The sequence below is a fragment of the Crocodylus porosus genome, unplaced genomic scaffold, assembly GCF_001723895.1.
Source record: "Crocodylus porosus isolate Cpor-Errol unplaced genomic scaffold, CroPor_comp1, whole genome shotgun sequence".
In the NCBI taxonomy this organism is placed as follows: domain Eukaryota; kingdom Metazoa; phylum Chordata; order Crocodylia; family Crocodylidae; genus Crocodylus; species Crocodylus porosus.
Window position 1 is genome coordinate 10,967,765 of NW_017728925.1, and position 22,203 is coordinate 10,989,967.

The 22,203-nt window shown below is 46.9% G+C and overlaps 1 protein-coding gene and 1 long non-coding RNA gene across 2 annotated transcripts; both read right to left on the reverse strand.

Moving 5' to 3' along the window:
• Positions 1 to 8,919: 8,919 nt before the first annotated feature.
• Positions 8,920 to 10,663, reverse strand: LOC109313932. The gene is made up of 2 exons (XR_002102186.1): positions 9,547 to 10,663; positions 8,920 to 9,352 (listed from the first exon to the last, which is right to left on the reverse strand). It is a non-coding gene; the product is annotated as an uncharacterized LOC109313932 (long non-coding RNA).
• Positions 10,664 to 11,753: 1,090 nt separating this feature from the next.
• PTGES (prostaglandin E synthase) lies at positions 11,754 to 21,930 on the reverse strand. The gene is made up of 3 exons (XM_019540777.1): positions 21,659 to 21,930; positions 18,921 to 19,003; positions 11,754 to 13,054 (listed from the first exon to the last, which is right to left on the reverse strand). The coding sequence occupies exons 1-3, from the start codon at positions 21,764 to 21,766 to the stop codon at positions 12,805 to 12,807; spliced, it is 441 nt and encodes a 146-aa protein (XP_019396322.1). The 5' UTR covers positions 21,767 to 21,930; the 3' UTR covers positions 11,754 to 12,804.
• Positions 21,931 to 22,203: the final 273 nt, after the last annotated feature.

A 22,203-nucleotide genomic window follows, 5' to 3' on the forward strand; every position in this document is an offset into this window, starting at 1 on the left:
CATCTCCAGTTACCCAAGACATTTGCTGCATGAGATGACTCCCCACTTCTCAGACACAGCTTGAAAAGAAAAGCCCACAGCTATTTCTGATAAGAGGCCCTTTCCAAGCATTCCTCCTGTGGCACTAGGACAAGAGTCCATCTTTTCTATTTACCCAGAGGAGCTTAGTTCTGATACAGCACATGGAATCCAATTTCTCCTTTGGTTAGCTCGGTGCAAGCCCATGAGATTCAACCAGGCCTTCCAAATCTTGTGCATCTCATCAGATTCATAACATTATGCAGGCAACAGGGCTAAAGGGTTACAGCTGGGGTAGGAGCTATGCAGAGACTTTTCCAGGAAGCCACAATTTTTCTTGGAGAAACTGAGAAAGATGAAAGACTATCACAGGATTTCCTTTCTAAAGGCAGAGGGCCATGGGGAACCCACAGCCTTCCTGGCTTTCTAGCATAAGATGACACAAACTCCTTTCAGAGACAACTGCAACAAACCTGTGAGTGGCAAAGACTTTTGTGGCTGCTGTACTCCCCAAGCACACAATCATTACAGTAACTTTAGATTAGCCATCTAGATTTTATTCCTTTGTTAGCTTGGGTTGTAGAATTGATCCGATGGCCCCACTGTGAATGTGCCATGATGAGTTTATGACACCTTGAAGTCAGCATCTGCTAAATAGGAGAGCTATTATATGAATGGGACCTTTGATTAATCAGAGGGTCTATCACCTTTGGTACCTTCATGCTTCTTACCAGTCTGTCCTCCTGACCTCTTCAACCTTTTGAGAAGAGGAGCATGGAAGGAAAAGGCAGGAAGAGGAGAATACATTGTAAAAAACTGTTTTCAAGGGGGAACCCTCTGCATTTCACCCCCAGAGCTGTTCAGATGTTTATAGGTGTGACAGATCAGACCAGCAGCACTTAAAGGCAGTTTGCCACTACAAAGAATTTCCAGCCAAAAGAATAAAAGAAAGAGACTTTTTGTCATATCCCTTCCAGAACAGCAAAGCCACAATGAGTGTCCTGAATGTACGGCAATGCATGCACATTGTTGGCAGCAGTCACATAGGTAGATAGCAACTTCCACTTCCCTTCATTTCTTCACATTACAGAATCCTTCTCAGACCCACCCAAATGCTGCTGCACTTTTTAAAAAGTTGCGTTAGAAAAGCGTATCACCGCAGCATCGGCCAGCATTTCATCACTAACTGCACATGTATTGTGGTAGCACTCAAGAATCCCAGCCGTGGATGGACAAAAAGACACTCCTGGCTCAAAGAGCTTCCAGTCTATAAGACAAGCCAACAGGTGGGTACAACAAGGAAATCAGGAGGCAATAATGGTCAGCACAATAGACAGTGGTCAGAGCACTTAAACTTGACAATGGTCAGGCAGCTGTTCGTGCCACTTAGCTACCACTTTGTAACCACTGAGCTGCTAATTAATAGACTTAAGGCCCATTATGGTCATCCCCTCTGACCTCATGCCTAACACCAGAGTTTCACCCAGTAATTTCTTGCATTTAGATCCAATAACTTGTGGTTGAACTAGAACATCTCTTTTAGAAAGATATCAATCTTTCCTTAAAGACTCAAAGATGGAAAACCCACCACATCCACTGGTAGATTGTGCCAATACTTAGTTATATTCTTTACATTAAAATAGGTACCTTATTTCCAAGTTGAATTTTTCTAGTTTCAGCTTTTGGCCGTTTCATCTTGCCATGCCTTAACTATGTAGCATCGAGCTGATAATTGCTTCAGCAACATTTTTTTTATTTGTGAAAGATGTCATAAATAGCCAGTGACCCATCATGCCAACTGAACGGTCTCTGTTCAGGAACCCCTCCCGTAGAAAACTGGAATTCTGACAGAGCAGAACTGTGCCCAGAAGGTGTTTGCCTTCCTCTAAAAGGGCTTGTTTTTAAATTTTTCCATCAGGAAACTGAAAATGCCAAAACAAAACAATTTTCAGCTGAAGACCGACTTTTTTCATTGTTTGGAGCTAAAAACTGAATTTTGGGGAGGTTTTAGGTGATGGGAGAAGTAGATTTTTTTAATCAAATTTTTCTTAAGAGCTGTTTTCATCAAAAATTTCTACTGTCACATTTGTCCATTGGCATGCTACAGCAGGGCTGCTAACCTGGTTTATTTACCGAACATGAGCTCTGTGGCCATCTCCTGGCAAAACAATTCTCAGTTCATGCCTCCATCTGCTGGATACTTCTCCCTCTTGTGGCAAAACAAAGGCCTGCAAAAATTGCAAAATCCATCCTGATACCTCTTTTTCTGATGATCCAGAAGCAGGAGGCACATGGGAGCAGGTGTGCCTCCCCAGCTCTGCAAACCTACAGGCTCCCATCTCTATTTATACTGCTGACTGCCCTGCCCCTGATACTCAGCCAGTAACCGCCCACTTTTCAGCAGCTGAAATCTGAAACAAACTCCTCAGGAAAAAAAGGCAAAAGGCTGATCTGCTAACATGAAGCTCTCAGGCAAACTGCAATATCCGTTTCAGGGGCTGAGGAGGTAGTTGGGGTCCAGAGAGAGAGCCATACTAAGCTACCAAAATCCCATACTCCATACCTACTGCAAGCACATCATCACCTTCCTGTACACCTTCAGGAAGTCTATTTTAATCCACATAAAAAGCGGAGTCACTAAGGGTGCGTCTACATGAAATGTTTACTGCAGAGTAGACTAATTGAACGTTGCATATCTACACATGCACCCCTATTAGGCTGGAGTAAACTAATTAATGTCGCAGCAGGATAGTACTTCTATTTACAGGTGCTATCCTTCTGTGGAGTTGTTTTTGGGTTTTTTTTTACTCCAAAAGCAGCACATGTAAAAGGCACTGCCTTGGCTGGCTGAGGCACAAGGATGCGTCAATGCAAGGCATCCTTATGCCCCAGCAAGCCCCTCCACAGCACACTTAACTGGGGAAAAGCAGCCCCAGGTTGATGGGCTGACCCTCAGGGCTGCCCATAGGGCTGCGCAAAGCTTTGAGTGGTGATTCAGTTCAGAGGAGATTCGTCCTGATTCAGTGGCTGAATTAGGATCAAATCAGGGGACCAATTTAAAGGCCCAAATCAATTCAAAGCTCTCTGAATCTTCAGAAGATTTGGAGAACTTTGATGATTCGGGCAGTACGAACGGCACGTGCCGCCAGCGGCTGGGGGGACATGGCAGCACGCGGGAGAACTCCTGCAGCCACCACTGTCAGCATGGGGGGGGGGGGTGTCAGGAAGGGCTAACCAAGGGTCGGCGACCACCCACAGACACTGCTGGCGCTGGCGGGGTGGTGAGTGGGTGGTTGCAGAGGGTTAACATGCATCACCCCTGCGGGCAGTCCCCGGTGGCTGCAGCAGGGAGCTGCAGCTGACTCCGAGCTGGTAAGTACTAGAGGAGGGGGAGGAGACCATGGTGGGGCCCCTGCCAGCTCCCCTAATCCCCCATCCCCACCATGGCTGTCCCACCCGCCCCAGCTCCCAGCGGTTTAAAGAAAGAGCCCTGGTACTCACCAGGTGCTGCGAGACATGGGGGCAATCCCTGCTGCCCCCTACTGCATGGGGGGGCTCTACCACAAGGCCCCCAATCTCCCACTCGCTCCCCCATCCCCACCACAGCTGCCCTGCCTGTGCCAGGTCCAGCCCTTTAAGAAAAAAATAGAGCCCCAGGCTTACTGCTCCTGCAGCAGCCCTGGGGGCTCGTGCAGAGCCCCACCACCCCAGGGCGCAGGGCTGTGGGGAAATCGCCCCCGCAGATAGGAACGGTGAGCTCTTGCAGAGTCCCCCATGCAGTGTGGGAGCAGCAGGGGTTGCCTTCCTACCCAGCAGCAGCTGAATCTCCAAATCAGAATTGAACAAAGTAATTTGGGACAGTGATTTGAATCACTGAATCGAATTACTGTCCCCTGAATCCAAATCCAAAGTGAATAGTAGCTGCTTTACACAGGCATGGCCTCCTGCCAACCCAGCTCAAAGTGCTGGTATCAAGGGTGCATCTGGGAGCAATAAGATCTGGGCAATAATGCAAAGCAATAAACTCAGGAGTTTAATTGCACATGTAGATACACCCAAAGATGCCTTTTAACCCCAAGGCATCATCTTATAACACCATCAAGACTGAATCCAAACTACACTGCTGACCATTTATACTCAGGATTGAGTAGAAATAAAATCTAAAAGAAATGTTTCCCACCCCATTTATTATTCTTCAAGGCAGAAAGTACTGACTTTCATGTCAAATATAGCACCCATAACTGTATATTAGCTCCTCTTCCAGCTTTTCCTATATGCCTGGCTTTCTCTCACTAATCACTCACCTTCACTGGCTAGGTAGGCAATTCCTCAACTCCAGAGGACCTGTAGCTATCTGCATGGGATTTTCATCCTTGAAGAGCTGCGTTCAGGTCCTGGTGGGATTCAGTAAAGGCTTGTTGCCGTCTAGAGTTTATTGGATCTTCTCTTTCCCCATCAGAAAACCACCATCTTGTTTGCACACTGGTCAGGAGTGTCCCAGAGCTAGCACTGCAATGCAGAACTAAGGAGGTTGGAAAGAACTCAGTGAGGGATGCCAAAGGCCAGAAGAGCAGGTGGTGATACCAGGCACAAGGGGTGCATGAATAAAGCTAGAGAGAGCATCTCCTCTCCGCAGATTGCCACCTTGATGGAGTAGAGGGGCTTGCATGTACCAATAACCCTAAGAGCAACACCGTCAGGAGTCTTGTACTCCTGGCAGGGTAACCCCTGGTGATGCTCATCCATGACCATTTGCCACATGGCATCTGTCTTTTCAGTCTCCCCCCACCTGGGCCAAAACCAGTTACTTTGGCCTCAGTTGTGGAACTTCCTCGATTTATGCTACTGTTGTGCATACTATCAGCACACTGAAGACCTACAAACAGCAAACCTTAACTGCTTCTCTCAAGCATACCCGCACCTGGGACTGACCCTCAACATTGGAAAAACAAAAGGTGCTTTACCAGCCTGCTCCAAGCCGATCAACTCCCCTAGCAAAGATCCTCATTGACAGACAGGAGCTGGCGAATGTCAAATGCTGCATACTTCAGCAGCCATCTCTCAAAGAAGGCCAACACAGACAAGGAGATTCAGCACAGGATCCAATGTGCCAGCTCGGCCTTTGGAAGACTGAATCATTGCGTGTTCAATGATCATGGCATCAGGACTTGACCAAAGCTCCTACTGTATAAGGCTGAGGTGATCCCAACTCTTCTCTATGGTTGTGAAACTTGGGTGACCTAAAGGGGCCACCTGAAAAGCCTGGAACGCCATCACCGGCACCACCTCTGGAAGACCCTTGGCATAAAGTGGGAGGACTATCACATAAATACTAATGCCTTCACTGATGCCAGTGCTTCCATACTGGTGGTGTTGATCATTAACCACCAGCTGTGATGGACACGGCCCTATGCGCACGTCTGATGTATGCATGACAAAACAACTGCTATGCTCCCAGCTCAGCCAAGAACAAAGGACAAAGAACATGCAGGGGCCAGAAGAAACACTTCAAGGACATCCTCAAGGGAAATATTAAGAAGTGTGTCATTGACACCACAAATTGGGAAGAACAAGCCCAGGACAGGACCACATGGTGATACCTTGTGAGAAGGCTCATCTTACTTTAGGGCAAAGCAATTTTCCTCAGAGGCAAAAAAACAACCCCCCAGTAGAAACAGAAGGAAAGGAAACAAGACCGAGAAATCTGTGGTCCAATCCTCCCTTTACCCACCACCTGTGGCGTTTGCCAGAGTCTGCAACTAAATCAGCCTTTTTGGCCATCAGACTCATCTACAACTCTTTACTTAACCTGTGGAAGAATCATCCTAGTCCGTGAGGGAGTGGTGATGACAAGACAGCAAGTGTGAGCGGACAGAGGCAGTAGCGTGACGCTAAACCATGCAGATCCTCATACAACTAGGTGAAGTCTCCATTCACTGCTCTCTGGCCATTGCTGAACTTTCAAAGAATCATTAGCCACGGCATGCCACCTCATGCAAGCCAGCTTGAAAGCATGTTGGTAACTTCAAAGCTCAGTTGGTGAATAAAAGGTGGCTGAGCCCATTCCAACAGAGGAAGCATTTGTCTACCAGATGAGGGTGCTATAGCATTGCACACCTCTAGTTGCTAACTCAGGAGGCTGAGGCACCTCAGTGGGTTTTGCAAAAACTTTTCCCACAGCTGCATTTCACCTAGAAAAATAAAGTGAATATTATGTGACCAGCACTATGAAGGCAACAAGCTCTCTGCTATCACTAGTATCTAGTGACTCCAGTCCAATACTTCATCTTCCACTGAGAAATATTTCCCTTGAAATCTACAGCCAACTAAATATGGACTTCTGTCTAGTGCAGCATTTCACAGTTTTTTCTAGCTGATGAAAGAAAAATCTTCACAACTCCCTTGCATTTACTATAAAAAGCAGGAAAAAATAGAAGCGGTTTAAGGAGACCATTTGTTCTCGGAAGGCAAAAGTATTACATATATCAACATAGTGCCCGAGAAATCACAGGCACAGACCAGACCCCCCTTGCCTACCCATTAAACATCCACTGCTTTGTTTACAGGCAGCAGAGGGGAAAGGTGTTACAAGTCATCAAGGAAATGCATCGGGAAGGTGTAAACGAGCCTCCAGCCAGTCCAGGGACTTCTGAGTTTTGCACGGGAAGTGCCAGCTTCTGTGCAAGGTACAGAACACTCCTTCCCATCACCCGAAGAGAAAATCTTTGCCTATTGCCACCTAGTTTATATCCTTGATACTGCAGCAGGCTCCACCTGGTTTTCCACACTCAACCTTAGTAGCATATATGGGAAAAGACTGCTTTCATAGCAGGATGAAGCCTCTAATATTTGAAGGTGGTGGCTTTCAGTTTGCGCCAGGCACCTGCTTATGGAGAGGGTGTTACCTGGTCTTTGCTTTTCAGCCTATACCCAGATGGTATCCTAGATGTTTGTTAAAAAACCCTTTTGAAAAGGAACCATTACACCTTCTGGTAAGCTGAAGCTGAACCCAGGAAGATATATGCACTTCAGAGAGATGACCCTAACCATAACCAACACAGGGGCAGGGAGTTGCCCATTCCCATCCAAGGTTGCCTCATGGTCACAACAGACCCTGTATCTCTGCAGCAGCTCTTTAGATTTAGCAATCCTGATGGGCAACTTGCCAGGAGACTTAAAAAAACTGGCAGTGCTGCTATTTCCCAGGCAATCACACACACTTGGGCATAAGCAGTTAGCTGTCTGCACAAGGCAGCAGCATTTATAGCAGCAGCAAACCTCCCTGAATTCTGCACTGGATTTGGGGTCCTTGGGTGAGGTTCGCACAAACCAAAGGGCAGACTGACTCAGAAGTGTTTCGGCCGGTTGGTAAGGTTCCAGGGATCCAAAAGACCCACAAGAGAAACAGCCAAAACAGCTCCCAGATGACTTCTTCTCTTTCCACCTGGAAGAAGTTGGGGACTACTATCTTAAGGCTTCACGAGATGAATCAAGCTAAAGCACCCAACTCCATCCAACTTCCAGCTGAAATAACCTTTAAGGCCTGAATTCCAGCAAGCCACTCGGGATCTGGGGCTCTCCTCCACATTTCTTTCTTACTGAGATAATCCTAGGACTTCCAGCACAGACCACTTTCTTGTGGTCTCTACTACAGCCAAATGCAGTACCACAATCTACTAGGGGACGGGAGAGACTAGAACAGAAAAGGGGGGAAAAAGAAAGGTCCCTGTCAAGTAGATGAACATGCCTTGATACTTGAGCAGTACAGTTCAACAGGTCACATCTTGGGACAGGTCAGATAGACCAGCTCACCATCATGAAGCCCAGCTGTTAGAAGCCTGCCTCCTCCCCTCCCAACAAGATAAACATAACATTTGAAATTTGCCTTGTGGCTTGGGTGTGGGGTTTTTTGAGCCTTTAGGGTTCATAGTTCTATGCAGCCAGGCTAGCAGGAAATTTACTTTTAAAAAGAGACAATTTGCATGTTATCACATGGCCCCAGCAACAAGACCTGAACAAACACCATATGTCTGCTACAAATTGACAAAATGCATTTGTACACATTTCAGCTACTAGCTCTCCCCCCAGACAATCCTGGTAGCAACCTTGTGAACCAAATGGGCCAAGATCTCAGTTTTAGCCAACACTCCCGGCTGCCAAAGTCACACGTGTTTTTGTGGGACAGGACTGAACACAGACATCAGCTAAAACAGATTCAGTTTGCCCATCCCTGAAACAGATAAGTTAAAGGGGAGAGAGAGAGAATATTATATATATGGTGGTAGTAGTAGAGGAGAGGGACAAATGTTTCTACCTGGAATTCATTTCTAATAGGAGACAGAGATCAGAGCTCCCAGTCCAGCTGGAAAAAACTATTACCCCTTATCTGAACCCTCCTGTCTTCCAGACCGCCTACATGCCATCTCCAGCTCTGTGGGTGGCAGCAGCTGGTGGAGAAGAGTTTGAACCAGCTCCTGCCTGCCCCTTGTTTGCCATAGGAAGAGAGAAATTACTTACATTTCCTAGGCCCAACTCTCACACCTGAAGAACACCCCATCCTAAAGGATAAAGGAATCTCACCTGATTCTAAAGAAAGATGCAACAGTCAGTAGCAACTTTGTGCCAAAAGTGGCCACATTAGGGCTATGGCTCTGCCAGAAAAACAGGAACAGTATCAAGAAGCATAAGGGGAAGAGAGCTCCTTTAAGAGGCCACCATTGCATTGAAGCTGGCAGGAGCCACACTTCAGTGACCACCTGGCCTTTACCTGCATCAGCAGTCTGCTTTCTTCCAAGTGTGTTAGATTGCTTTGCAAATAGCAAGCCTTCCCAGAAGAACACTGTGGGCATTCATGTGATTCATAGAGACCTATATCAAAGCAGAAGAACAGTACAAAAAAAGGAGAGAACAGGTAAGACTGTTTTTATTAGGAATACAGACTACTTACCCATGTTGTATATACAAGGAGGGAGACAAATGTACATAGGTTGCAGGTCCTTCATTGGGCCACATGTACCATACAAAGTTGAGACACAAGAACCCCCAGGTAAGTTTATTAAATGACAAAGGCGCAGGTTACAGGCCCACATGTGCATAGTGAGCAAGACTTTCAATGCCTTTAGTTTCAGTGCTGGACAGACCTTTGAGATGGCATGAGGAACGCAAGGTTGGCTGGACCTCCCTGCACCAAGGAATGGAACCCTGCCACGGATCTGACCTTCAGACAGGGGAAGAACTGATCTACTCAAACCCAGAGATGTGATCAACGTACCTGGGAGACCTTTAATCTCTTGAGCTCAAGTACCAATGACAGCACAACTGATTTTTAAAAAAGCTAGCCCAGATATGGCTACACAGACTAGAAATCATACCTCTAGGCTACAGCATGGACAAAGTAAAGCCTTGATATAGGGAGTCACAGGTAAGTAGCCTCTGGTTTGAGGCCACAACTTGACCGTTGAGAAGGGAGAAACCTGAAGTCAGATCCTTTTACACTACTTCCAGCTTCCTTGGTGTTTTTTCAAGAACCCTCCAAGCTGCCTGCTGGGAAAAAGAGGTGGCATTTGCTTATTAGGTTGCTTCTGGAGCTGCTTCTACCACCTTCTTTCACCACCTGGCTAACTCATAGTTGATGAGACTCCTTGCCACTATGGAGAGCTTCTCAACAGAAGAAACCAGGTGAAATGGTATGGCTTGTGCTGTTCTGTTCCCAGCTAGGAGATGTCCATGTTGTCTCCTATTAATATCCACCCATCCTTCTCCTGCACTGTCAGGGAAACTCTCATAGCAGCTCCTGGCCCAGCAGTTTGATGAACTCTCCCTTCCTCCTTCCCACACACTTATTTTCAATGATGTCTGGAAACACTAATTGATCCTCCTGACATTAACACACTATTTAGCATTCGCCCCATTTTGGAGGAATGAGGGAATGGGTAAGAACCAAGTTGCAGTGAATTTCCTGACTAGTAGTATGCTGTTCAGTCTAGAGAAACACACAGGGAAAGAGGAACTCGGACAGGGCTCTCTCCTTCTGTAGAGACACTTTCTGACCATACAAATAGGGCTTCCATGGCTAAACAGGTCTTCACTAACATCCCAGGAGACTAGCTTGATGTGCCTAGGAGGTTCATTTATTCACCCTTATCAGGCAGCTGATGTCTATGGTTTTCGTTAGGCGGATTACACTGTTACACAGAGATGGCAGCAAGACACAGTTGGGACCCAGGGCCCTTCAGACCTGGGTTTGACCTTTGGGCTTAGCTCAAGCTGTGTGCTTAGCTTGAATTGTGGTTGAGACTTGCACCCAGTGAAAAGGAGCAGATGGAGAAATACTGCCCCTCCCCCCGACTTCAAATGAAAAAAAAAATTGGGAAGTTGGCTAACTAAATTGAATAGTCTGGGCAAAGGAGGACCAGTCAGAGCGAAGCCTACCCCCACTTAAGAATGAGAAGATTACCTCAGAAGAGAAAATTCCAGTTAAAAAGGTAACCATATATAGCAAACAGAAGCAAGATTATTAATATGCATTAGAAGGAAAGCTTAAGCTACTTATGTATTAATAAGTGCAAGCTATATGGTATACAATACGCCTGTGTGAAGCGGCTAGTATTTGCTTCAGATTCGTCTTATTCAGGGGGACAGCAGTTCGAATCACTGTCCCAGACTGATTTGGCAGAATCCGATTCGGAGGATTTGGCTGCTGCTGAATCTCCGAATTACCCAGGCCCATCCCCCGCCTGCTCTCCCAGCCCCACCTGGCCCAGCTCCCAGCACTTTGGAAAAAAGCCCCAATTCACCAGGTGTTGCCAGGTGGGGGGCGATCCCCACTGCCCCCCACCGCATGAGGGGCTCTGCCACAGGCCCCCAGAAGCCCCAAGGCCACTACAGGAGCTGGTGAGCTCAGGGGTTTCCCCTGCCTCCCCCCCCAATTTTTTTTTCCTTGAAGGGCTGGACCTGGGGTGGGCAGGGCAGCTGGGAGAGCCCCCCACACAGCATCAGGCAGTGGGGAGCAGCAGGGATCACCCCCACCACACACACACACCCAGCAGCACCCAGTGAGTAGGGGCTTTTTTTTTAAAGCACCAGGAGCTGGGTCCAGATGGGGCAGCCATGGTGGGGTGGGGATGGGGCCTGGAAGGGGTCCGCTCCATGGTCCCCTCCCCTGCCCCCTACTTACTAGCTCTGAGTCTGTGCCCAACTCCCTGCTGCAGCCACTGGGGACTGCCCAAATCAAAGCTCTCTGAAGAGCTTCTACTTCTCTGAAGATCCAGAGAGCTTTGAAACCAATTCAGAGCTTTTTATTGGTCCCCCGATTCAATTCAGATTTGGAGATTCGGCCACTGAATTGGGCCAAATCTCCTCCAAATCAAGTCACAACCCAAAGCTTGGCACAGCCTTAGTATACAAGGAGGCAAGAGAGAGCGTACCCTTTGGAACCTAGTCCTGAAAGATATGGTCTGAGATCCAAGATTAGCTCAGATGAAGGAATTGGGGACCTTGGACAAAACTTCATGGACAGGCCATCCAGTGACATCATGGTCATTATATCTGGGGGTGGTGAGCATTTGCTTTGACTAGCTACAATTCTGAATTTTAAACTGCTGAAAATGCTTCAGTTTACCCGATAGGGTTCAATAAGCTTGCTTTTAGTTTAGGATAACCATGTCTTAATCTCCTTGCCTGGTACAAGCCCTATTATAGCATTACTGGATGTAACAAGAGACCAGAAAAAGAGATGGCCTTTAAAGATAGCAACCTGTTTTTCTTAAGAAGAGGAGCTAGAGCCGAGCCAGTTCATTTTGGAGTAACTGCTGATCGCACAGATCCCTCTGCTCTGAGTTCAAGGGAGCTGCAGAACCTGTATGATGCTCCCTTGGTACCTCAGTTAAGGTGCAGGTGCAAAGCTACACAAAAACTTAGCTAATTTTTCCTAGCACAGAACAGGAAGCAGTGCACTTCATGGAAGGATGTAGAAGAGAGAGCAAAGGTTGTTTATCGCTGGGGGTGATCTTTGGCTCTGCTATGCTACCATGGATTTAGTAAAGTTAAGGCTTGTAATTTTACTTCCCAGGGATGCTCTGCCGTTTAGCTGGAGAAAAAGTTACAAGACAGCATCTCCATCTTAGATTAAGACACACAAGGTTTGCAGAGGGAAGTTTTAGAGAAAGCCCCAGCTGATTCTCAGTTTTGCTTTCACTTCTAAGCAAGTGTACAGAAAAGGAGACATGGATTGCCCCACTGATTTGGTGACTTAGTCTGCGAGATTTTTCTCTCTCCATCTCCAGGAGATGAGTCCAGGCCGCTTATTCACCCTTTCTGGTTCAGTTTCACATTCTGTCTCTAGGCCTTGTACAGTCTTCTTCTCCACTCCCTGGTGGAACTGAGAAAGCTTCTACTAGGATGCTCTTCTCCAGGTGAAGAAACAGAACTTGTCCCATCTCCAGTGTTTACTCCCATATCATCAACGAGAAGCCATAAAAAAGACCCCCAGAAAAAACAAACAAAACAAAAAAAACACATGACCCAGAATGATACCAGTTTCATCTCAGCTTTGCATTATCTGACTGGATGCAGAGCGCCCACCTTTGTGTAGTCCAACTTCTGCAGCCTGATCCATACACATGCAAGCACAGCGAGGCTCCAAATAACTGGTGTGATCTGTTCATCTGGGAGACCACTCCACAGTGAAGTGACAGCAGGAGGAAGGACAAATTAGTCCATGCCTTGAGAAAGTCCCAGACATATCTTTCTAAGCCATGTTAGAGTGTCATCCGATTACGTTTGATGTTACCAGCGCGTTACAATTGCAAAGAGGATCTGCAGTGCCATGGAGAAGCAGGGCATCTGGGCCACGCTATACGCCACTGAGCGTGTGGGGGCTTTCAGCTTCAGGAGGTAGGCCACAGTATGGATAATCCGCCCCACGAGGAAGATCAGGAAGTGGATCCTGGCCACAGTAGGACTGGGGTCCAGCATGGAGTAAATGGCCCCAAGGAAGAGGAAGGGGAAGATGTTCTCCATGTCGTTGCGATGAGCCCTGAAAAACAGAGGTAGGACAATTCAAGCTTATGGGACTGCCCTGGAGTCCACCCTGCCTGACTAACTCTCCCATTTCTTCTTTCCCACCCCTCCGTACCAGACAGTACATATTTCAGTCCCTACCTTTCTAAAACAGGATGTCTGGGTAGGACTCCCTCATTGAAACCTGCCAGCATAGGTGTCAAAGCAGATAGATGCCTTGGCATTAAGCAGAATGCCTCTGACTCTAACTCCTAGTTCAGAATAAGGAAGCAAATCAAGAAAGAATAGCCAGGATTTTTAGAGGCAGTTAGATGCCCAGCTTCAGCTGGATTTCAATAGAAGTTCAGCACCTGATTTTTGCATCTAGGTGTCATTTTGGTGCTGAAGAAGTAAGGGTTGGGGGAGAATTAAAGACACTCCTCCCCCCCAAACCACACACTAATATGAAGTGCAACTGATTTTACAGCTTATGTCGAGACCCACTCTTTCAAGAAAGCTCTCCCTCCATCATGGAGGGTCTGTTACCAAGCACAGCAGTGCTTCCCAGAGCCTGGCAAGAACAGCATCCTTGATGAAATCTATTCTCACCATCAACAGATACCCATTATGGGAGCAAGACTGACTCCTGCTGGGTTATTTTCAAATGTCCTGTGAAGCGTTAGAGGGAAACAAACCCACCGTAAACCACACAACAGACCACAACATTTTCACTAAATTTTGTTTTCAACTCTTCAAACCCACACGCTTCCTTGGGTCCAGCCCCCTCACCCCCACGTCCCCAGCTCATTCTCTCAATGTGAAAGAAAGGAGTTTATAATATGAACTATCAGTCAGTTTTCTATACAGGCAGTGCTTCCAGTTCTGCATAATTACACAAAGTTAGATTTAAGACACTGGTCAAGATTGTGACCCTTTGTACTTCTGGCACAATTGAGGGGGGTGGGGGGAGGGCTCTGTACCACAATCCTGTAAGGTGGTGATCACCATCAACTCTCATTGCAGTTCATGGAGAAAACACCTGGTTGTGTTAGGCCCCTGCATCCCCAAACAATTAAGTTCAGCACAGGCTCCCTTACTAGACTGCAGGCTAGAGTTCATGTGGGGCAATAGAGATCTCTCCCCTTCTCCCCAGAGATCCACGTGTGGGATGTGCCTGTTCGCCTCTACTCTACTGTACTCGGCAGAAGAGCCTGGGATCAGCTTTCCCCACATTGTTTCCCTTTTGTGCGTCTTTGTCCCTGGGCACACAAGACATTCCACTCTTCTTTCTAAAGAGTCCCAGCATGTTTGCCATGTAATGCTAATCAAATACAGCTTTTGTTTGAGCTCAGGCTGGTGGTATGTAGAGGGATAGAAATATGCAGTTTGCTGCTCCTTGCAGACTCAGAATTCAAAGCAGCTTCAGTTTTATACTTCTACCTTTAAACCCTCTGAGGATGTGACACTGCACATCCTCTAGAAACACATGCCTCTTTCTGGGCTCACCACCCATTATTGACCAAACCCAATCAAAGCCTCCTCACTCATGTCAGGGATGCTGGAAACCCAGAAGATTCAGGCCCATCTTCCTTTTAGAAAGTCTGTTAGTTTGTGCCACTTGGCTTCTTTATGATCCATAGATAATTTGGTTTATGGAAGAACATAGGCAAGACCCAAGTTCTAGTGCTAAAAAGAGAGCGTCTTTCCCTAACTCCCCTCAAGAAAGAGTGAAAATAGACATAAAACTCATCCCTTGACTCATGAGTCTGCAGGTCACTGTTAAAAATACTCTTCCTCCTATACCCCATGAACAAGGGGCATAGTATCAGAACTTGTGGTAGAGGTGATATCTTTTTAGACCAAGTAGACTTTTTTTTTTAATTCTTTATTTGCAAGCTTCCAGGCAAAAGCACCCTTTTTCAGGCATTGGAGAAAGGATTGTAAAAAGTTCTCCTAGATAGAAATGAAAGTTTGGATGTCTACCATGAGTTCCGATTCCTTTTGCTTCTAAACGGGGGTCGTCAACTGGGGGTACGCAAAGGTGGACCTAGGGGGTATGCATGGGCAGGAAGGGACAGAGCACCACCATGCACCATCCTGCACTGCTGCAGAAGCTACCTGCCCAGACACAGGGGACAATCGCATGCTGCTTTGCATTTGGCTGCGCGTGCCACCTCTCCCCAGCCCTGCTCCACGTTTAGCCACTGGAGGTACACTGATCCAAAAAAGGTTGAAAACTCCTGCTTTAGACCAATACAGCTACAACCTGGATAGTAGCCTACAAGACTTTTCCTAGACTGTAAAGCCTCAGGGGCACGGACCATTTTTTGTTGTTGTGTTGTCTAGTGCCCATCTCAATGGGGTCTCAAGCCATACTGGGGCCATGTATACAAATAAGTATTGGTTGAAGAAAAAAAAAAAAAAATCCAAATTTTCACTAGAAAGGAGGTGTTCCAAGCTTAAAGGCAAAATGTTTGGACAGTTTCCCATGAAACCTTTGATAAATGACATAGGTCTGTCAAGGGGAGGGGGGCATCTTGTAGTCCCTAAAATGGGTCCCATCAGAAAGTTTTCAACCAGTTCCTAAGATAACTTGGAAGTTAGAAAAAGACTTAATTGTAATGGTTTCTTTCAAACTTGGCTCAATTGTGCCTGGCTTCTCCCCCAGCCTGGACACTCACTGCAGGAAAACGCAATCCTGATCCGCAGGGCTGTGATGTGGAAGCCTCCGGCACTCGGCAGCTGGTTCCAATCAGTGTACCCCATTAGCAAGTTCAGTACATGATCTGTTTAAGTTTCCACAGCAACCAGTCATTTCCCGTCTCCCTCCATGTGCCAGACCTGTAAACTAAGTAGTATATAAACAGAGCAACCACAGCCCGTGGCCAAACACTTCACCTAAGCCATTTCCTGCAGAAAAGGCAGTCCCCTGAGCCTGTTTGTTTTTAAAATCGCAATTTGATCATCTAAAAGTCATGTCTTCTCCCCCCCCCACCTACGTGACTCAGTATTAAAAATGCTCGCTTCCTATGTCCCTTATCCGCTGCATCATTTCCATGGTGCCTGCCCAGTTGGCTCAGCCCAGACTAAATTCCTTCCCAACCTAAATCCAGAGCAACCTGCTTCGCACGCCAGCGCAATCAGACCACACCACATGCTGGGAGCGGTAGCCCAGTAGCAACACTATTTAAGCATGGCAGGAGAGCAGAAATCTGCTGTAGCTGCACCACATCAGGGTGTTCCTCATCCTCCCTATGGACTGACTGTAGGGATTCTGTCCCAAAATGCTGGGTAAAGGGAGCACGTACTCGCCCACTCTGTACTTTCACTGCAACAGGCATGAAAGTCAAACCCTCAGTCCTCTGCTCACATTCCAGAGTCAGCTTTGCCTTTTGCAGTAAAGACGACCACAGCCAAGACATTTCACCACTTTGTCATGAGCATGGTTTCCGTCTGACCTAATCCTCTGATGTGTTGGAAGGCACCGAAGGAGAAACAGGGGCTGCTTGGTGCCTTCTAGCTCTTAGCCAGTCAGCAATCAGTTTCTCTTTAAAAAAAAATAAGGACCCAGAGCTACGCCAGCAGAGATTCCTCAGAGAAACGTCAGCAAAGCGAAGAGACAAAAAACCACCCCCAAAACCAGAAAAACTTTAAAGGCCAAGACTAATACACAGTTGGACACCTTCTTGTAAGGCTCTTTTCCATGACGCTTTTATAGCCCTTTTTCGGAATCTGTACAAGTTGTGCTTTTCAGTCTTACCCCGCATTTTCCCTCCTTGTTGTCTTGAGGAAAGTAGTCCTGCTTTACCTTCATTGGATTAGATAGAAACAAGATAAGACACTTGTTTTAAAACAGTTATTCCAAACCTTAGGATCCCTCTGGGATCTGACCAGCTAATACAGCCTTGCACCAACATCTGCTTGTTCTTGTTGCCAAAAATGGGGAGTTTGAGCAAAAGAGTTTTCTTGCAGTAGGTCTCTTTGTAAAAACCCCAGTGGAGAGGAGAGAAGGTAACTTTATTCATGTCAACCTTACACCACCACCCACCCTTGAGCTTGCCTAGCTGCTAACTCAACATAAAAGCTACTGACCCTTATCTCCACAGCTGAGCTTGCCCAGCTATTACACTATAAAGGCTAATGAACCTTATCTACATTAGCATTTTACTGCAAGACTAGAATTAAAAGGAGCACTATCTAGCCAGGCAATGCAAACACTGCATGTTTTGCCTTTGAGGACATAGCCTAGAGTTGCAACACCGGATTATCATCAGGATGCTTTTAACCCTTGTAGAACTACAGCCTCTAGCCTTCTATCTTTGCAGGTCACCTATACAAAAGTGCAAGTCAAGTGAACTCAGGCAAAAGGTTCAATTTAGTTCACACCTATGGAGAGCAACAACAGACATTCAAGGCATGTCTCCACCATGTCCAGACAGTGCTAGGCACTGCCCAGCAAAGCACAGTATGCTAGCTCCTTGCACAATGCCCTGAAGCAGATGCAATGTAGCCTTGGGTGAGCACCAAAAATTCCATCTTACTGGCACGCAGCCAGAGGTGCCCTGGAGGTGGCTACGCTACGTCCATTTTGAGGCACAAGGAGCACGTGGGATAGGTTGTACTGCAGCAGTACCTAGATCTGTCTGGGGGAGCTGTAGAGATGCCCATCAGTAACACACAAGCTGTTCCTTCCCAGGCCCGATTCCATCCTGGTCATCACCTCATTGCCAAAGTTTCAGTGCAACCAACACTGGGGCAGACACAAGCTGTTTGTTCATGATAGATGTCAGGGGTTGCAGACAGGGTTCTGTTACAGCTGAGTGTGGGGAGCTCTGGTTAGGGTGGCCCCCTGTCCCCAGTTGGGTGGGACAGTCCCAAAATGGGAACTTCAAGTTCCAGTCCTGCACAGCATGACTCCAGAACAGCACTTCTCTCAGACTTGCAGTATGCGACAGGGATCTGGATCTGGGAAGCGGTGGGTTTCTCCTTGCAAGCTGCTTGGAGCTGCTGGGAACCGGATGCCGGAGATGTCACATGCATACGGCTGGGAAACCAGCCAGGCATTGTGAAGAGCAGCTTCCTGCAGATAAGACTATGGGGGGGAACAGGGTAGATTGAGGTCCCCACAGGGAGGGAGAGAGTGGGGCAGGGGCTGGGGGAGCTGCCCAGCCAGAACAGGGAGCAAGATGGAATTATGAGCAGCTCCTCACCACTGTGGGCACTCGGGGGGGGCATGGGGGAGGACACGTACCCGCCAAAAAATTTGAGCATGGGGGGGCTGGATGTAGGCTGCCCACTGAGGGCTCAGGGCTCCCACCTTGCTGCCCTACCCCCAGGAGCCTCATGCCACTGTGGCAAGGCACTCCCTGCCTGCCCAGCAGCAGTGGGGCCAGTGGCATGGAGCTGTGCCCCCCACTGCTGTTGGGTAGGCAGGGGGTACACAGTGGGGAGCCCACATCTGCCCCTGCTCTGCTACAGCCATGCCCCTGCTGGGAGGGAGAGGAGGGGGCAGCAAGGAGAGGCAGGCACTTGTCTCAACTTTCCATTTTGAAGAGGTGGTCACCCTAGCTCTGGCATTTCCATAGGAATCCAGGAGACCATGAAAACTAGTTCTTAGGATCCAAGTTATAATAAGATGCTTTGGGCTAATGACTTTTGAATTCCAAGCATGAACCTTGTGGTTTCAGGCAGCACAGGACAGACCCTATTTAACATCATGTCCTTGATAGGATTCTGCCTTCAGGCTCTTGTCAGTAGCCAGTCAATCCCTGCAGATAATTGCTGAATTAAAGAGGGGCCCTATATTTGCATTTGTTTACTAAGCAGCTGCCTGGGCTGTCTGGCTGCACAGGCAGAATTCCAGCCATGTTCTCAGCGGGGGAATTCACCAGTACAGTACTTGCCTGCGGCACCGCTCCACATCCGGATCATCTCGGTAGTACTGCAACCCTCCATTCCTCAGGGCATCCTCTGGGTTGGCAAAAGCCTGCAAGACAAAATTCCCAGATCAGAGACATGAGGCAACATGTTCCACCGGGGAAGGAAGGAAGCAAAGGCAGTGAAGTTTCTGCAACACTTTAAAGGAGGGGCAGGCAAAGTCCAGGCTGCAGGTTGGATCAGGCCCACAGTAGACTTCAATTTCCCAGCAGCCCCTGTCCTTGTCCCTGCAGCCGGTTTCCATGGAGACCCTCGCAGCAGCAGAGCTGTAACAGCACAGGGCTAGGGTTTCCATGGAGCTGGCCCCAGCCATGCCAGCAGGGCACGCAGATGGGCAGGGAGCTGCTCTGGGGCCAGGATCTTGCGGCGGTGACAGCGTGGTCCAGAGCCCAGGCAGAGTTGCAATCCACTGCCCGCAAGCAGTGGATCAATGGACTTTCAAAGCTGAATAGGAATTTGAATGTTCTTCCCATTAATGTAACTAGGACAATAGTCTTACAGTATTCTCTAGAACTTTATGGGCTGAATTCTTAGCCCCGTTAAAGCAGATGAGAATTTTGCCATGGGCTTCATTGGGGTGCCAGCATTTTGCTTTTTGAGACATAGAAGGGAAATGTACCTGAAAGAGGCTAAACCATGTGTGTAAGCAGGTAGCAACCTTCACAGTGTCAGCCCGCAGAGATAAATGCGCCTAGTACTCCCGCCAGCTAAGGGAAATATCTTTGGGGATTCAGTACTGCCTTTCAAAGCCATGTCTTGCTGCAGCAGGTGCATTAGAAAAGTCACATTTTCACCTGTGTGACCCAGCCTAAACCCACAGGGCACCAACAATGAAGCCTTTCAGTCTTCTGCAGGACAGGAAGGCACTGAAATGGATGCTTTTGCAGGTTCTCCCTAGCCACCCAATTATTTGGGGGCTACTACAGAAGACTCATTAATCCTTTCAATTATCTACATGCAGTACTGAAGGGAAAAGCAATCCACCCTCATATAAAAAGGGTGCTGCTACTTGGTTGAGAGGACGCCTCCATTTGGAATACGTTGGCAATGTCTGCATCGTCTTATTGGCAGCGACTCCCAGAGGTAAAGAAACAAAGCCACTTGTGACAACTCTTCTTCTATAGATTGAGGCATCAGGACTTCCATAGCCTTTTCCTCAAAAAAGCCGGCCAGGATATTTGTTACATGTAATGGAAAAAGCATACACTGCTAGTGCTGTACCAATATATATCTAGAGGGATTTTTGAAAGACTTTCCAGAAGAACTGTCTTCAAAACAGAGGCCATGTAAGGGAGTACAGGACAGCTCCAAGTAGCTATTATTGGAATCAAGAACATAAAATTTACCATCATACAATCTGCTATGTGACCAACACACAAGTCATTTTGCCAAGGGTTAAAATGCAGCCCCATCTGCCAGGGAATAAGAGAGCCATTTAACAGCATGATCCAGTGGTACTAAGACAAGTACCAGTAGTGGCAGAGAATATTTTGCCTACTGTAAGTTAGGCAGTATTTTAAAACATTTAGATACAATAGTTTCCTGACAAAATAGTAAAAACAAAAAATAAAAACCAAATAAGATTAAACCCCCCCAAACAAAACACTTTAAAACTTTGGCCAAATTACTAAGTGAACTCAATCAGACTACAAAGGAAGACAGTCAGATCCAGAGACTGATGAATAACGAGCCTCAAAAAGAAAAAAAAAAAAAAACCACCCGAAAACATTTTTAATATCAGCCTTGGCCCATGTTCTAGGAATTAAAAATCACCAGGGCCCACAACAGCAACAGTTTGATCTTACAACTAGCCTGGATTTCAGCAGAGCTTTGTACAGGTCAGAAACAGTTTGAGGTTCACACTGCCATGGGGGCGGAGGGACCCCAACGCATTAACTATATTGAGACGCAAGCTTGAGAGCACCTATTTCTGACAACACAGTGTCAAAGGCAGGCCTTGTATACAACCTGGACCACCCTTTGAGTGGTTTCCAATCTTTTTTTTTTTTTTTTTTTTTAACTAACTGGTTTATAGCAGAGTTTTTTTCCTTCCAGCATGTTGAGTCTGGATTATTTGTTCAGGAAGAAACATGAGCTTAAGCTCAAACTGAGTTCAGTCAGTGTGCCAGGCTAAATGTCCCACCCTCCCCCCCATACTGGGAAAATATTTCCTTTTTATCTCCCTGTCCCAAAACAGTTGTCTTGAGACCAATTTTATTACTCTGAGAATTTAAAGGTCTCTTGACGCATGCGCATAGACGCACACATCCCCCTCCCACAAGCACATACAGCAAAGTCAGTCTTAGAAAAGGCTAAGAATAGACTCCTAGTTAATTTATATGCATTTCTATTTCTGACTTTAGAAATAAGACTGCTCTATTTGATGCGCCAAGAAGCAAAGAGCCTCTCTCTGGAAAGAGCTCACCTACCTGGCATTTTAGCTCTGCAAGTTTCCGTTTTGAATAGGATTCTGCAAGATAAACATTAGATGGAAAGAGAGAAACAAAACCGGAGAGCCCACAAAATACACTTTTACTGAGGCTACAAAGCAAGTTGAAAGCAAAATGCAAGTCAGTTTACAGGGTTGAGCCTGATCCTTTAAAAGAGTTAAAGAAATACAAAACAAGAAAGGAAAGAAACAAGAAACTTAAGGAAGCCCAGACAGTTCGCGTGTGCTGGTTACAAAAATAAAGCCATCTCTTACCTTCTTTCTGAGCCTCACTTGTCCTGTAATGATGGCAATGACATACATTTTTAAAATCAAGATTGTGCTATAGAAAGCAAAGGACACAAACACCTCATTTTTCATCATTTTTCTGGAAGTGTGGGAGCAGATCTGTGTCCTAGTATACCGGCTGCAACCACTGGAGACTTACTTCAGCTGAGAGACTGTTTCTGTAAGAGTGGGATGGCTATATAATTGCATAAAGCACCTCTTGTATTCCAGTCACAGCCCACAGAGAGCTAAGAGGCACCGGACAATCGGGGGGGAACAACCCAAAAAACTTTCTATTTGCTGAATTGCTTTCTACATCTCCCACCTCAGCAATTTTAAGACTGTCACCCAACAAGGAGACTCCTCCAGAGAGATAGACTGCATGTTTGAAAGAGCCACCCGGATACCACGTGAAGAACTGCTGCAGTACAGAAGAAAACCCCCCATGAATCGCACACCACTGGTTACGACATATCACCCCTTCCTCGGACCCATACAGAAAATCCTCAAACAAGTGCAATCCATACTAGAAA

Excerpts from the sequence above, each read along its gene's own strand:
- PTGES (XM_019540777.1), bottom strand. The coding sequence starts at position 21,766 with ATGATGAAAAATGAGGTGTTTGTGTCCTTTGCTTTCTATAGCACAATC. Across the intron at positions 19,004-21,658 it reads AAGTGAGGCTCAGAAAGAAG|GCTTTTGCCAACCCAGAGGA; the intron begins GTAAGAGATGGC and ends TTTGTCTTGCAG. Across the intron at positions 13,055-18,920 it reads GATGTGGAGCGGTGCCGCAG|GGCTCATCGCAACGACATGG; the intron begins GCAAGTACTGTA and ends TCTGTTTTTCAG.